Below are 13,227 nucleotides of genomic sequence, written 5' to 3' on the forward strand. Positions count from 1 at the left end.
GCTTCTGTGGCTGCTTCCGCTAGCTACACGATTCGCACGCGAAGCGTGCTCAGTGCTTCTGCGGCCGCTAGCTACACTGTGCTACACTGTTCGCACGCTTCGCGTGCTCAGGGCAGCGCTGCTCCGCAGCGCTTCAGCGTGACACAAAAACACACGTCACAGGTGCCTCTTCTTTATAAGGAGCGTGACACACACACACACACACACACACACACACACACACACAGACACACGTCACAGGTGCCTCTCTTTTATAAGTAAAGATTTGCACGCTCACCCGCCGGGGTGCAATATCGCACTGCAGTGCATCCACATTGGCTGGCGGTGTACTGGGGAATATTGCACGCTCAGTAAGGCCGCTGATTGGCTCAAACCATGGAGACACTCACGTGGGGTGCGATAATGTTAATTATTAATTTTTAGTACAATGTAGTACTACCCGTACTACCGTGGTAGTATAGTTGTGTGTAGATCTTTGCCTTTGAATGTGAGTTTGGTCGTTTTCGGATGCACTGCGCATTGTACAACTACCGGTATAGACTCGCACTTTGTGTAGCTAGACTTGGTAGAAGTGAAAGAGAAGTGTCAACGTCGTTTTGTGATCCGCAAGTCGAATGGATTCTTATGAAAATGTCGATCTTGAAGTATTTCAGTCGAGGGAAGTCGAAGAGACCAGATACCAGTAGCAGCAGTGCCAGTGCCATTTCCGAATCTGACGAATCTAATTGCGAAATTGTCGAAGTCGAAGACTCTGAAGAGCCGCAGTTGTCGCCCTTGGCTGTACCAGTAGCAGTCGTCCGAAATGACATCGGTACCTTCATGGAGGACATTGCGAAGGGTGCACCGCTCGACGACGACGTGATGTTTGCCCTGCTAAAGGACCATGTCAAACCGGATAGTTCGTTTGTTTTCCCGAAGAATGGTGGCCGGTCTTTTCAGCCCCGCTGGCTCGATGTATACAAACCATGGCTGGTGTTTAGCCCTTCGCTTTCCGGCGGAGTCTGCGTTCCATGCTGTCTATTTGCAAATGCATTCCGAGGATCGTCGCTCGGTGTTTTGGCAAGACGTCCCTTGACGAACTTTCGGAAAGCACTGGCGCTCCTGGATGAGCATATGGGGAAAGCCTACCACCGGGACGCTGTGGTAAGAGCTGACGGCTTCCTCAGTGTCATGGAGGGGAACGAAGGACATAGCACAGCTGACCAATGATGGACTCGCGGCTAGGGTAGCTGCGAATCGCGCCAAGTTGGAGGCGATAATCAAAATCCTGATCTTGTGCGGCAGACAAAATATTCCTCTGCGAGGTCACAGAGACGCCAGCACAAACAAGGAGGCCGCGGATTCCGCAAACTGTGGAAATTTCTGGGCTTTGATGGACTTCAGAGTGGAGGCTGGTGACAAGATCCTAGCTGGTCATATTGCTTCTGCCCCAGCCAATGCAACGTACACGTCAGGAGATATCCAGAACCAACTGATCGACATCATTGGTGACCAGATTGCCCAGAGGATTGTTGATCGGGTCAAGGATGCTGGATGGTTCACGGTCATCGCTGATGAGGTGACAGATGTGGCAAACAAGGAGCAACTCAGCTTGGTGTTACGGTACGTGGACCTATCGACAAAGGTGGTTCGAGAGGATTTTGTCGTGTTCGTTGAGTGTGCAGCAGGAGTTACCGGAGAGGCCCTCGCTAAGCTGATCACGGATACCATCACCCGTCTTGGCCTTGACCTTGGCAAGCTCCGTGGACAGAGCTATGACGGAGCAGGCAACATGGCAGGAGCCAGGAAAGGTGCCGCTGCCCGTATCACAGAGAAGTACCCCCGAGCTTTGTACCTGCACTGTGCCTCGCACTGCCTGAACTTGGTGGTCGTCTCGTCTCTGCAAGATCGTTTGGTGCAGAATATGATGGGCGTCGTCACCCGAGTAGCAGTTTTCTTCGACTCCCATCCGAAACGCCAGAAAGCGCTCGAGCCCCGCTTTGAATGATGCAGACGAGGAACCTGATACATCCAAGGTAAAGGATCTCTGCAGGACACGGTGGGTGCAGCGACTTGATGCACTGGAATCCTTCCTGGCCCTTCACCCCATGCTTGTGGTCTGCTTCAATGCAATCCTGGATGAAGGTCCCCAGGCGTGGTCAAGAGATTCCATTACGGATGCGAATGGTTTGCTGACGGCTATCACCAACACCGACTTTATCGCAGCCTTAGTTATTGTCAACAAGTGCCTTCATTACGTGCGTGGCATCACCTCCAGTCTCCAAGCAGAAGCCAAGGACTTGATTGCAGCAATGCACGATGTGAGTTCCGTCACAACCACACTGGCAGAAGTCCGAAGAAATGTGGACAATTACCATGGTGAGTGGTTTGAAGTGGTGAAGTCCGTATGTGAGGCAGTGCACGTTACGCCATCACTTCCTAGGCTGTGTGGTCGCCAGACCCAACGGAACAACGTTCAGGCCGATACGCCCGTCCAGTACTACCGACGTGCCCTGACAGTGCCCATTCTGGACCACATGGTGTCGGAGATAGAGGCCAGGTTCACGCCGCACCACTCGACCGCACTCCAGGGCTTCTGTGCCATCCCAGCACTGCTGCTAAAGATGTCCATGGACGCTGCGAAGTCCCAAGTACAGGAGCTGGTGAAGCTGTATGACGACGACTTTGTGTCTGGCCGTAGTATGGAGGCTGAGCTCCACTGCTGGCGCGTGAAGTGGGTGAAGGCAAAGGCAGAGCACGGTGAAGCTAGCTTGCCGACCTCGGTATCAACAGCGCTACCCCACGCTTCCCAGATGTTCCCGAACATCCGCTGCCTTCTGCAACTTCTTGCAACCTTGCCAGTGACGTCTTGCTCGTCCGAACGGTCCTTCAGCGCCCTGAAACTGGTCAAGGACCGGCAGAGATCAGTGATGAAGAACTCCCGGCTGTCTGGCCTCACCTTGCTGCAGGTTCATCATGACATTCCAGTTGACGTGGGTGCGGTTATCGATGAGTTTGCTCGCCGCCATCCACGACGAATGCAGCTGGTGAATGTATTGCACAGTGAATGATGCAGCGTACTGTGGTACATCTCACTCTGGCACATCTGGACTGTAAATACAAATCTCATGAGGCAGATTGAACATGAGCACTCGTCGGCAGACATACGTAACCTCTAATACCTGTATAATAAGATTTCCCCTGTATTATAAAATTTTCCTATCCTGGCTGGTATAATGTGCAGCAGTGTCCTGGTGATTACATGTATTCAATCGTGGATTGAACGAACTTCAACAATTGTCTGTATTATATTCTGGGTCTAACCACACCCTGTCAATCTCTTACCATCCAACTTCTGTAGCAAAGTACTGTGCGTTTCATACGATTATCTGACTTTTTATTGAATCATTGGTGGAATGGAAAATAATGAAATAGATGCAAAAATGAAGGATTTGGCACTCAATATGGAAAATTTTTCCGGGGGAGGCCCCCCCACCCCCCCCCATTTTTCGCACCCTTCGGGCGCAGGCCCACACTTCCAGTGAGCACCCCCCTCAGCCACAATCCTGCCTACGCCCCTGGAATAACTGGCAGGGCAGGGTTGGGCCTTTCTCGCACAGCGATAAGCCACATTCGCTACACACCAAACAACAGCACATTTGTATTGCGGTTAGGAGGGCCAGAAGTGTGACACCACGTTCTTTTACATGGAAGGATGCGGAATTGTAGAATAGCGGAAGAAGGGACAGAGCACATGGTTATTCTATGAAAGCAACGCAATGGCAGCAACTGAGAGAGCAATGACCGAAAACCAGAAGCACCACTTGGGACCGTCAGATTAATTCGTCTGGGCCGATCCAGCCGGGAAAAAACCCTCGCGCCGACGGACGCATTATTTTTTTGAGGGAAAAAACCGGGTGTAAAACCCCAAGTGGCTAATCTGACAAGTACAAAAAACAGGGAGGGAGGGTGGGTACCTCAAGACGACTGGCCAGTCGTGCTCATGCGCGGCGGTTTAGAGAACATGTGAAGATGTACGAGTAAAAAGAAATTGATCAGATGACTGCTCACTTGTGAGAAAAAACACGAGAAAAAACCGCTGTGACGAGAAAATACTTCTCGCCTCTGTCGCTGCGCTCTGCCGTCGAGAAGATACCATTTTCTTTCTTCTCGGATTTATTTTCATGACATGCTCAGAAGTGAGTGTACTTTCCCTCTAGTTTGAAATGAACTTTCGTACGGAACTGGAGTTCACGCGCCAGAAAAAAAAAAATCTTGGGTCAACCCACCTCGGGGAGCAGGGTTGACCGGATCCAACGGATCCAAATGTGACCTTTGTGCGTATATGGCGGGTAAAATCATTTTTGTACACATTGTGGTACGCACACGTGGATGGAGCTCCGGAGATAGAGCTTGTTGACTTTTTGTACGACGTTCACCCTTTTGGGTGCCTTGTGAGCGCCATTTTCAACATGGCAACAGTCAAGGACTAGGTCCAAGATAAGAGGTATATTATGGCACCGCAGGCCGCGCACCTGAGGGCCTTTCTGGAAGCCTTACTCGATCGGATAGAGCGAAACTGAGCACCCTGGGATGCGAGCAGTTTTTAGTACTCCCGGGTCCAAAATCTCACCACCAGGCCGGGCTGATCAAAACGTCTGCCGGGTCTGCAGCCTACAAACGTGGATCTGCCAACACTGTGCTGTCGACGACATGTCCCGCAAGGCATCTTGCGTGAAAGCAAGGAACGCTTTTTTTTAGAAAGGAAGCTTCTTCTCCAAAATTTAAAAAAATTTGAAAATTATTCCTTCTGAAAATATCATCGCGCTCTTGACCTCGAAGCTGACTGCTGAATGCGATTAGGAAAGAAGATTCCTGAAGATGCAAGCCGTCTGTCGTCTGGATATGCACTGTTGTTCGTTATGGTCAGCAATCTTCTTCGTTCGTCCTTTCGTTTTCCTGACCACGATGATGACAAGCAGCTCTCATGCTCAGGTTAGTGCTACTTGTATGTCTGGGCACACAACACATCTGAGATGCACCCACTGACGTTATCGAACTGAAGAATGCAGCAAGGGTTCCTCGGATTCTCTTGATTTCGGAACAAATTTCCTTCACTTTCACCCTCTCAGTCTCTTCCCCATGTGCCCTCCATGCATGCACAATGGAGCTTGCATTTCAAATGTTTTTTTTTTACTTAGGCAGTGCGTTCGATAACGTTAGGACAGTCTAAGTTAAGTGTTCTTCTCTTCAGGCTTATTGGGCCTGTAAAAATTCTAAAAAATAGCCGAAATGTAATGCTAAACGCAGGTCCCTATGATTATGAATACGGTTCTGCTGGGCAATGATGTTTGCACCAATCTACACTCTATGCTGTCACAGCACCCACAACTGATCCTCTCTCTCTCTCTCTGATCACTATTTGATAAAGCTAATCTTTAAATCGCTGTTGCACAGGATCTCAGTTGCGAAGAAGCGATGAATCGATACATGGCATTGTGAATAAAAGAAGAACAAATTCACAGTGCACGTGAGACTCGGTTAGAAAGACTGCGTTTCCGCGTTCGTAAGAACGCCACACGTACACCCGGGGATCATGATAAAGAAAATATGTGGTGAAAATGACTGAAAAAAATAAAAATATTTTTCTGTATTTGTGCCGAAAATCACTCCTTGTTCGCACTACAGAATTTGGGCAAATGGTACAGAAAATCGAAGAGGATCAATCAGCTGTGTAGAAGCATTGCAAGTGTAAGCTGAGCGATTAATAGTCTTGTACCAAAGTGAGTGCATGCCGTACCACGACAACATGTACTTGTAGCACAAAAAATAATGTCGTGAGTGCAAGTCACACATGTTTTACACTACCAAATGCAGCCTACGACATGCATGTGCGTGTCAAAAAACTTTATAGTGCAAGTATGCATGCAATGTACACGGCAGTACGCAAAACACTGCAAGATACGGAAAATCAGAAGTCTGAGTACGCAAAACAGACTCAATTGGTGGGCAGCTCTGTACTGGCCTGTACGGAGGGAGTGAATCTCAATGTGTGCAATGCATGGACTTCGGCCGACAGTGAAAACTATGCAAGTCGTGTAGGTTTGCAGGATGAACATGAGTCCTTTTAGACAAGCGCCTTAGTGAAGTAGTCCACCGAAAGAAGAGTACTTGACACCGCAAAGTGGAGTCTGCGCATACAACAGTGAGGGGGTAAAATTAGCTATGACTGATTCTGCATGTGTGTCACATTACACTAGCAGATAGGCACATGTGTTGTTCCAAAAAGATGTTTACGTCAGTGTCTGAATATGTCATGTACCAGGTAATATTGTTGCCAGGATCTCACGGTGAGAGTCAGACTTGGATATGGTATCAATTAGGGGTGAAACGATTACACTTTTCAACTATCGGTTAACCTACCCTTGTATCGATTCGATTATCGATTATGATTATTGATTACTGCGTCCTAGAAATTGTCGTGCCAGACCAGCACAAAGCATGCCGTGTTGAAATATGCACATATACATGTACATACACGCGTGCAGATAGACCGCGTACTCTACGCAATGCAGTGGCACATCACGTGCAGGTGCAGACAGTCAGTTTTTAATTTTTTAATTTTTTCACAGCCCTACTGGAAAACATATGGACAACAAAAAGAAACGAGGAAAAGAACAAAGTACAGTATCTAGTAGTGCTGTACATGACATATTTTGATTCTTGCAGACGTTTTTTATTTAGAATCGCGTAATCGAAACAGACAGCGTAATCGAAATCGTTTCCTTGTTATGATCGATTAGACGGATAACCGATATAATCGTTTCAGCCCTAGTATCAATAGATTATCAATATCATACATCACCACCCAAATTATAATAGCCGAAGGGCCCGTTTGTGTGGTGGTGTATGATTTCGTGAGCAAGATGAAGTGGCTACAGATGTGTTTTATATAACACCCTAAGAAAAGATCATCAATACTGGGGAAAGTGATTCTGGTAGCATGTTGTATCCTGTGTGGCATGACAGAGACTCCCTCGATTTAGGCTAAGGCCTGTGGAGAATCCATGAATCAATGAATACAATACATACAGGCATCGCAACCTTCGGATTATATGCACTTTTGCTTGCCTCCTGGAGTGTGGTTGTACCTTGGTTCAGTAGACTTTGTTTTTCGAATTCGTTTCTATAACATTAGGTTTCTTTGTGTTGCTGCTATGTCTTTTCATGTGTTTTACAGGATTGCCATCTGTTGATGAATACCACTCTGAGGCACTCTCACGAGCGAAGGTGTTTGAGAATCCATGTCGGAATGATGGTTGTGTTGGCCTAAAGGTGCATTACATTGCAGATGCTCGCCACCTCCACCCTGGAACATGTTCAATTTCTGTTTCTCGTATGGAGGGACCGAACAGGTTGTTTTCCTGCCTCAGTGGACCACTCAAGACTGAACAGCACTGATGGAAGAAGATTTGCCGTGAATCTCGTTCACATAATCAGCCTGTTTAATTGCTGTACTGAGGTGACTGCTTCATACCAATGACCATGCAGCATTAATTTTTGCATAGTACTTTAGTGTCCCTAAAATTGGAGAATATCGAATTTCTCTGCTAGCATTGTGATTCTTTTGTGAATAAACATCACTACTCTTTTTGAGTAGCATAGCAATGACAGAGTTGGTTTGATGTATGACAAAAATGGAGCTGCTTTTTAAACCTGTACTGTATAATCAGTACCGCCGGAAGCAGTTTTTGATCGGTCTGGTAGTTTCATGGCCTTTTATACTTTGTGTGTGATATGGCGGGTACACACGTCCTCCACAGCAGGAAACATTTGTTGGTGGCCAACAAGTTGGTCCGGTGATAACCCGACCAACCAGACCGGTTCCGGTGGGCCTGATAATTGTGGGGTTCATGAGCAGCTCAAGTACTTAGCATGGTTTTGGACATGTCCTCAGTTGAAACCGACTTCACCCAAGCGTTCTCTGAGGGGACGGAGGTCTAATCTATCAGTTCATGTATTCTGTGAAGTGACATGACCATTCGTGGGGACCTTGCTCATAACTGCAAAAGTCCTTGTCTGATTTTTCCGCATCAATTGAACGTTGTACATGTGCATGTAGTGAAAGCCACATGCAAAAGGCTGTTCCATGGCACCATGCCACCAAGCTCTGGGTTCATTGGCTGAAAATATTCTTCGGCACAGTAAAGTCGTGCGCCCAAGAGCGTGGAAGCCTAGAACATCCAGCCTGGAATACTAAGAACACCACAGCCCAAATTTAAGAATTGTGGTGCTGGGTTTGTGCTGTTGTAAAACACGGGGATTGTTATTGATTGTCATGTTGTACATGTATTTGAGCTTTACCACTACATACACGTCTGTCTATACACAATACTCAATCTGCGGACAGCATGCTGTTTCGCTCATCAATGCAGCACAGAGAAAATGAGGCAGATGAATGTCCTGCTAGAGAGCATCGAATATAGGTATAGAATCATGCCTTGCAGATCTCGTTACGGCCCCTTCCATGCATGCATGTTTGAACATTAGATGGCTGTGTAGCTTCAGTTATCTCAGAATATTTATTTATCCAGCAGCAACAACGTTGGGCACCGATTAACTGACACACAACTATTCACTATAATGAGTATGCGTTGGAACACTTTACCCCGAGTCATACTATAGCAGTGAATGCCATGCATGGGTTTACCTCACAAACTGAATTTCATAATTTGACATCCAAATCACAGAAGAGTGAGTGGTGCTCCAAACTCACTCTATGTCCTGCGAGCTCCAGTAGAATACTTTTAATAATAGAATACTTCTTATAGCACGTTCTTAGAAACAAATCGTATAGGTTTGAGGCTGTCAACCCATAAATTTGTGATTTCACAGCCATAGATGTTACCTGTCAGGTCACTGTATACAGTAGGTATGCAGAAGAAAATAATAGTAACTCTTTGTGGAAGAGCTGTGCCAAAATGTGTACAGTACAGTAAATTAATAAAAAGTGAGAAAAGCAGTGACAAGGCTGTGCATGATGTAGATCCACCAGTAAGTACAGTGTACCAGTGAAACTGTTGGTGTAGTACCGGTATACCACTATAATGATGGCATGGCCCATGCCACTACAATCTATTTGCAGTGGGCCGCAGTAGGCCAGTGCAACAGAAAGCATTTCAGAAGCTGTGTGCAAATTTAACATCTATGACATACAAGTAAACTGCCATATAGCACAATCGATTACTCTCAGCCCACATAAGTACAATGTAGGCCAATCAGTAGTATAGATACATAGAGCACACTCTGCATCATACATAGTCAGCACCAAATCTATATTGTCGATGTACTTTGCAATGATGAAATGATGGCAAGCGTGCTTGATTCATCATAATACTGCCTTGAACTTGGTTGGAAGTTAGTTGTAAGTTCAGTGGTCGAGGTAAGCAGAGCTGCTCCAGCTTTCAGAATCCTGCATGAAAAGGCAGAAAGCAAACCATTGCCTTTGGGTTATCCGTCATAATAATAATAATAATAATAAATGTAGGTATAATAGTAGCAAGCTGACGTAAAGAGCCTGTCTTTCAATCCAATAATTCTATCCACTGCATGGACAGACCTGGTGCTTCATTCACCTCTGTTTCTTGCTTTCTCAGAAAACCTACTTCCTCCTTCTGCCATCTAGCTCATGACATACATTTTCTTTACGCCTTTTCAGCCGTGGTCGACTTTCGCCCCTCCTGTTTGATTGGCAATTGCAGTCAACCTGGGGAATACTGACCCTCGATTGTGAATGAAAAAAGTGTCGCTATTGGTGTATTGTTGTTACTCGTGAGGTTGGAAGTATGCAATCAAATGGTCACTAGATCTGAAGATTGTTATTTGCGAGTTGTTTTGTAAATCCGAGGTACATTATTCACAAGTTGGATTGTACATGCTATGGGATGTAGAATAACTAACCAAACAAGAATGGTGTAACAATGATTGAGTCCATTTCCAATTGGATGAACCTAGAGCGCATGATCCATTCCAGAAAGGCGACTTCAGTGAGTCTTGAATTGTCAGCAGCATCATACTTCCATTGAGCTTTTTTTTCTTTTTCGAAACGACCCTCTCTTTTCAATTCGAACGAAGGTCAACATACGATTACGACAGGCATCCATGCACTGATCTTCACTGTATACATGTGCATGTATACTGTACTGTAGTCTGTTCAGTCAACTAGTCGTGTTCCACTTGGCTTCCATAGGTGCAACTTGGCTTACGGTAAGTGTCACTACAAGCGCATAGTAGCCCCCCCCCCCCGGGAGTGCGTGTGAACAGGAACTGTGAACTGGTAAAAGAATTATTCGACACCTTCGGTCGTTTCGATGGAGAAGGTTCATTTGGCAAATTGAGGCCTTCGTTTCACCCCTAGCCCCAGGAGCGAAATTTTCACTCCTTGGCTGCCTGTTTGAGCCGTTCTTGTGGAGGAGTTGATTTATGCATGCCCGCATATAGACCTTATTCGATAAACGTCACGATCACGTGAACCGGGGACCAGGGAGCGGCAAGAGACCTGCACTCAGTGCACAGAGGACTCGTCGTGGGAACATAGGAACAGAAAAATACCGGTATTTTACTACTCCCTTGTACGAACTGGGCCTTTCTTGCCACTTGCTTCACGTACGCGTGCCCCAGCTTACGACAAATCCCTGGAGGCGAGTCCAAAAATCACGTATCTACATATACAATGTAACCGTAACTCTACCAATGTTGCGGACGATGACCCCCCCCCCCCCCGGCATACAGAAAGTTGCTATGTCCTGGCCCTCATACAGCATTGCGGAGGCACTGAATCACTTCTGCAAAAAGGACTAGCCGAAAGTGGCACAACAAATTTCTATTCCCAGAAAAGCGGCGTTCCAGCCGAGTTTATCTTCTAATTAAATGGTTTTCTCGGTTGGGATTTCATACCTGACAACCATCCCGACATCGAGGGCGGTAATAGGCACCCAAAAGAGCATTAGTTCCATGCCTCACCGCGAGGTATATTTGTATACATTTTCATGCCTAGGTATGTCATTCCATTTCAGGTTTGCAAAGGTCGGCAGGTATGGGATTTGTAGAGTGACCAGTTCTGACTATTGCCACCTGCTGCGCAGAAGTGTCATTCCTACATCCTGGCTGCAAACATACCTTCCCCCCCCCCACACACACACCACCACCAACAATGTTGGATCCTATTTACAGGACCTCACTCTATATGAAAGTGTAGCAGAGGCACTGCCAAAGTATAAAAACAACATTTGAAATGCAAGCTCCATTGTGTATGCATGGAGGGCATGGGGAAGAGACTGAGAGGGTGAAAGTGAAGGAAATTTGTTCCGAAATCAAGAGAATCCAAGGAACCCTTGCTACATTCTTCAGTTCGATAACGTCAGTGGGTGCATCTCAGATGTGTTGTGTGCCCAGACATACAAGTAGCACTAACCTGAGCATGAGAGCTGCTTGTCATCATCGTGGTCAGGAAAACGAAAGGACGAACGAAGAAGATTGCTGACCATAATGAACAACAGTGCATATCCAGACGACAGACGGCTTGCCAGAATCAGTCTGGTGCATCTTCAGGAATCTTCTTTCCTAATCGCATTCAGCCGTCAGCTTCGAGGTCAAGAGCGCGATGATATTTTCAGAAGGAATAATTTTCAATTTTTTTAAATTTTGGGGAAGAAGCTTCCTTTCTAAAAAAAAGCGTTCCTTGCTTTCACGCAAGATGCCTTGCGGGACATGTCGTCGACAGCACAGTGTCGGCAGATCCACGTTTGTAGGCTGCAGACCCGGCAGACGTTTTGATCAGCCCGGCCTGGTGGTGAGATTTTGGACCCGGGAGTACTAAAAACTGCTCGCATCCCAGGGTGCTCAGTTTCGCTCTATCCGATCGAGTAAGGCTTCCAGAAAGGCTCTCAGGTGCGCGGCCTGCGGTGCCATAATATACCTCAAGATAAAGACTTTAGTGTTCAGTTGAATCTGAAGGATCCGAGGGATCTGAGATCTGGATCCCGATCCCGATCCTTACTAATCGAACATGCCCCAAGAGTCCATCTTGGTCTGACACTTCACGGGTGACTTGTAGTTTTTATTGTGACTTGTACGAGTACTGCGCCAACATGCACGAATAGGAAAGAGGACTGGACAGGAGACTGCACTCTTGAACATTATCTTTTCATGTTGTCACATGTTGCACGTTGATACTATTAGTGTATTGTAGTTACGAATTGTGTACAGAACTGTCACATGCTGCAAGGGCAGTATTGTCAAGACATGCTAGGTCGCTTGCAATATTGGTGCGTTGCGTATTACTGCTATGTATTTCGCGAGTGTAATATTTATTTGTTAGTCTGTTAGAATTACATCACGAGTGCATGTCTGTTACGTCTACGTCGAGACACATTTTACGATACAGTAATTGCTATGCGTGTTCGTACCACGCCATGTTCACGAGCGGAATATCTTGTGAATTGTTCTAATGTATTATATAAGTAGAATTGTTGACACACTAATTGGTTGCAATGTACATGTACTTACTAGTATTTGATCCGTTGCATTATCGCCATCCGCGGCAACTCCGCTACGATCTACTTGGCGAAACTTACTCTCGCTGACAGGGTGTGCTGTCACCCTGTCGCTGGGTGCAAGCACCCCTTGACAGACACTGTTTTCACCTCCGTAACCAACAATTCTTTATTCTTTCACTCCAGCACATTGCAAGTCATTATTAGTTTCTGCTTGTTCTGCATTTCAAATTATTGCTTTTCTTTTCGTTGCATGCACTCGTACTCGTCCGCGCTGCACGCGGACTTTGGCAGTCGCCATATTTTAGTATCTCTATGGCTACGATGATCATGCATTTTCTGTACGCTGCATTTTCTCTCTATGCCACGTCGTTGTGTGCATGCATGCAGCGCAAGCCAAATGCACGCACGCTGCACGTTTTGCCCAGGACAGCGATTTGGCGATCGTTGTTCGGTGTGTTCTTTGGTGTTCTTGTGGAAAACGAGTGGTAATGTAGATTAAAGGAGTTTCTGGGTTTTTGTGGTCTGCCTGACGATGGTTAGTTGCGGGACCAAGTCGCACCGCAACATTTGGTAGCAGAGGATGGTTGTTATCGAAGTAATAGTTGTAGTATAGTAGTCACGTCTAGGCAGTAGTACTAGAACTACATTGTAGTAGTAAGAGTAAGACAGAGACTCAGTAACTGAAGCAAGA

The 13,227-nt window shown here is 46.4% G+C and overlaps 2 protein-coding genes across 2 annotated transcripts; both read left to right on the forward strand.

Moving 5' to 3' along the window:
• The first annotated feature begins 1,372 nt into the window (after nt 1–1,372).
• On the forward strand, nt 1,373–1,987 carry LOC135821635 (52 kDa repressor of the inhibitor of the protein kinase-like). Its single transcript, XM_065334632.1, has one exon. It carries the CDS (start codon nt 1,373–1,375, stop codon nt 1,985–1,987), a length of 615 nt encoding a protein of 204 aa, XP_065190704.1.
• A 100-nt stretch (nt 1,988–2,087) lies between these two features.
• LOC135821637 (52 kDa repressor of the inhibitor of the protein kinase-like) lies at nt 2,088–3,050 on the forward strand. Its single transcript, XM_065334633.1, has one exon. It carries the CDS (start codon nt 2,088–2,090, stop codon nt 3,048–3,050), a length of 963 nt encoding a protein of 320 aa, XP_065190705.1.
• The last annotated feature ends 10,177 nt before the right edge of the window (nt 3,051–13,227 follow it).

The sequence above is a fragment of the Sycon ciliatum genome, chromosome 7, assembly GCF_964019385.1.
Source record: "Sycon ciliatum chromosome 7, ocSycCili1.1, whole genome shotgun sequence".
NCBI lineage: Eukaryota > Metazoa > Porifera > Calcarea > Leucosolenida > Sycettidae > Sycon > Sycon ciliatum.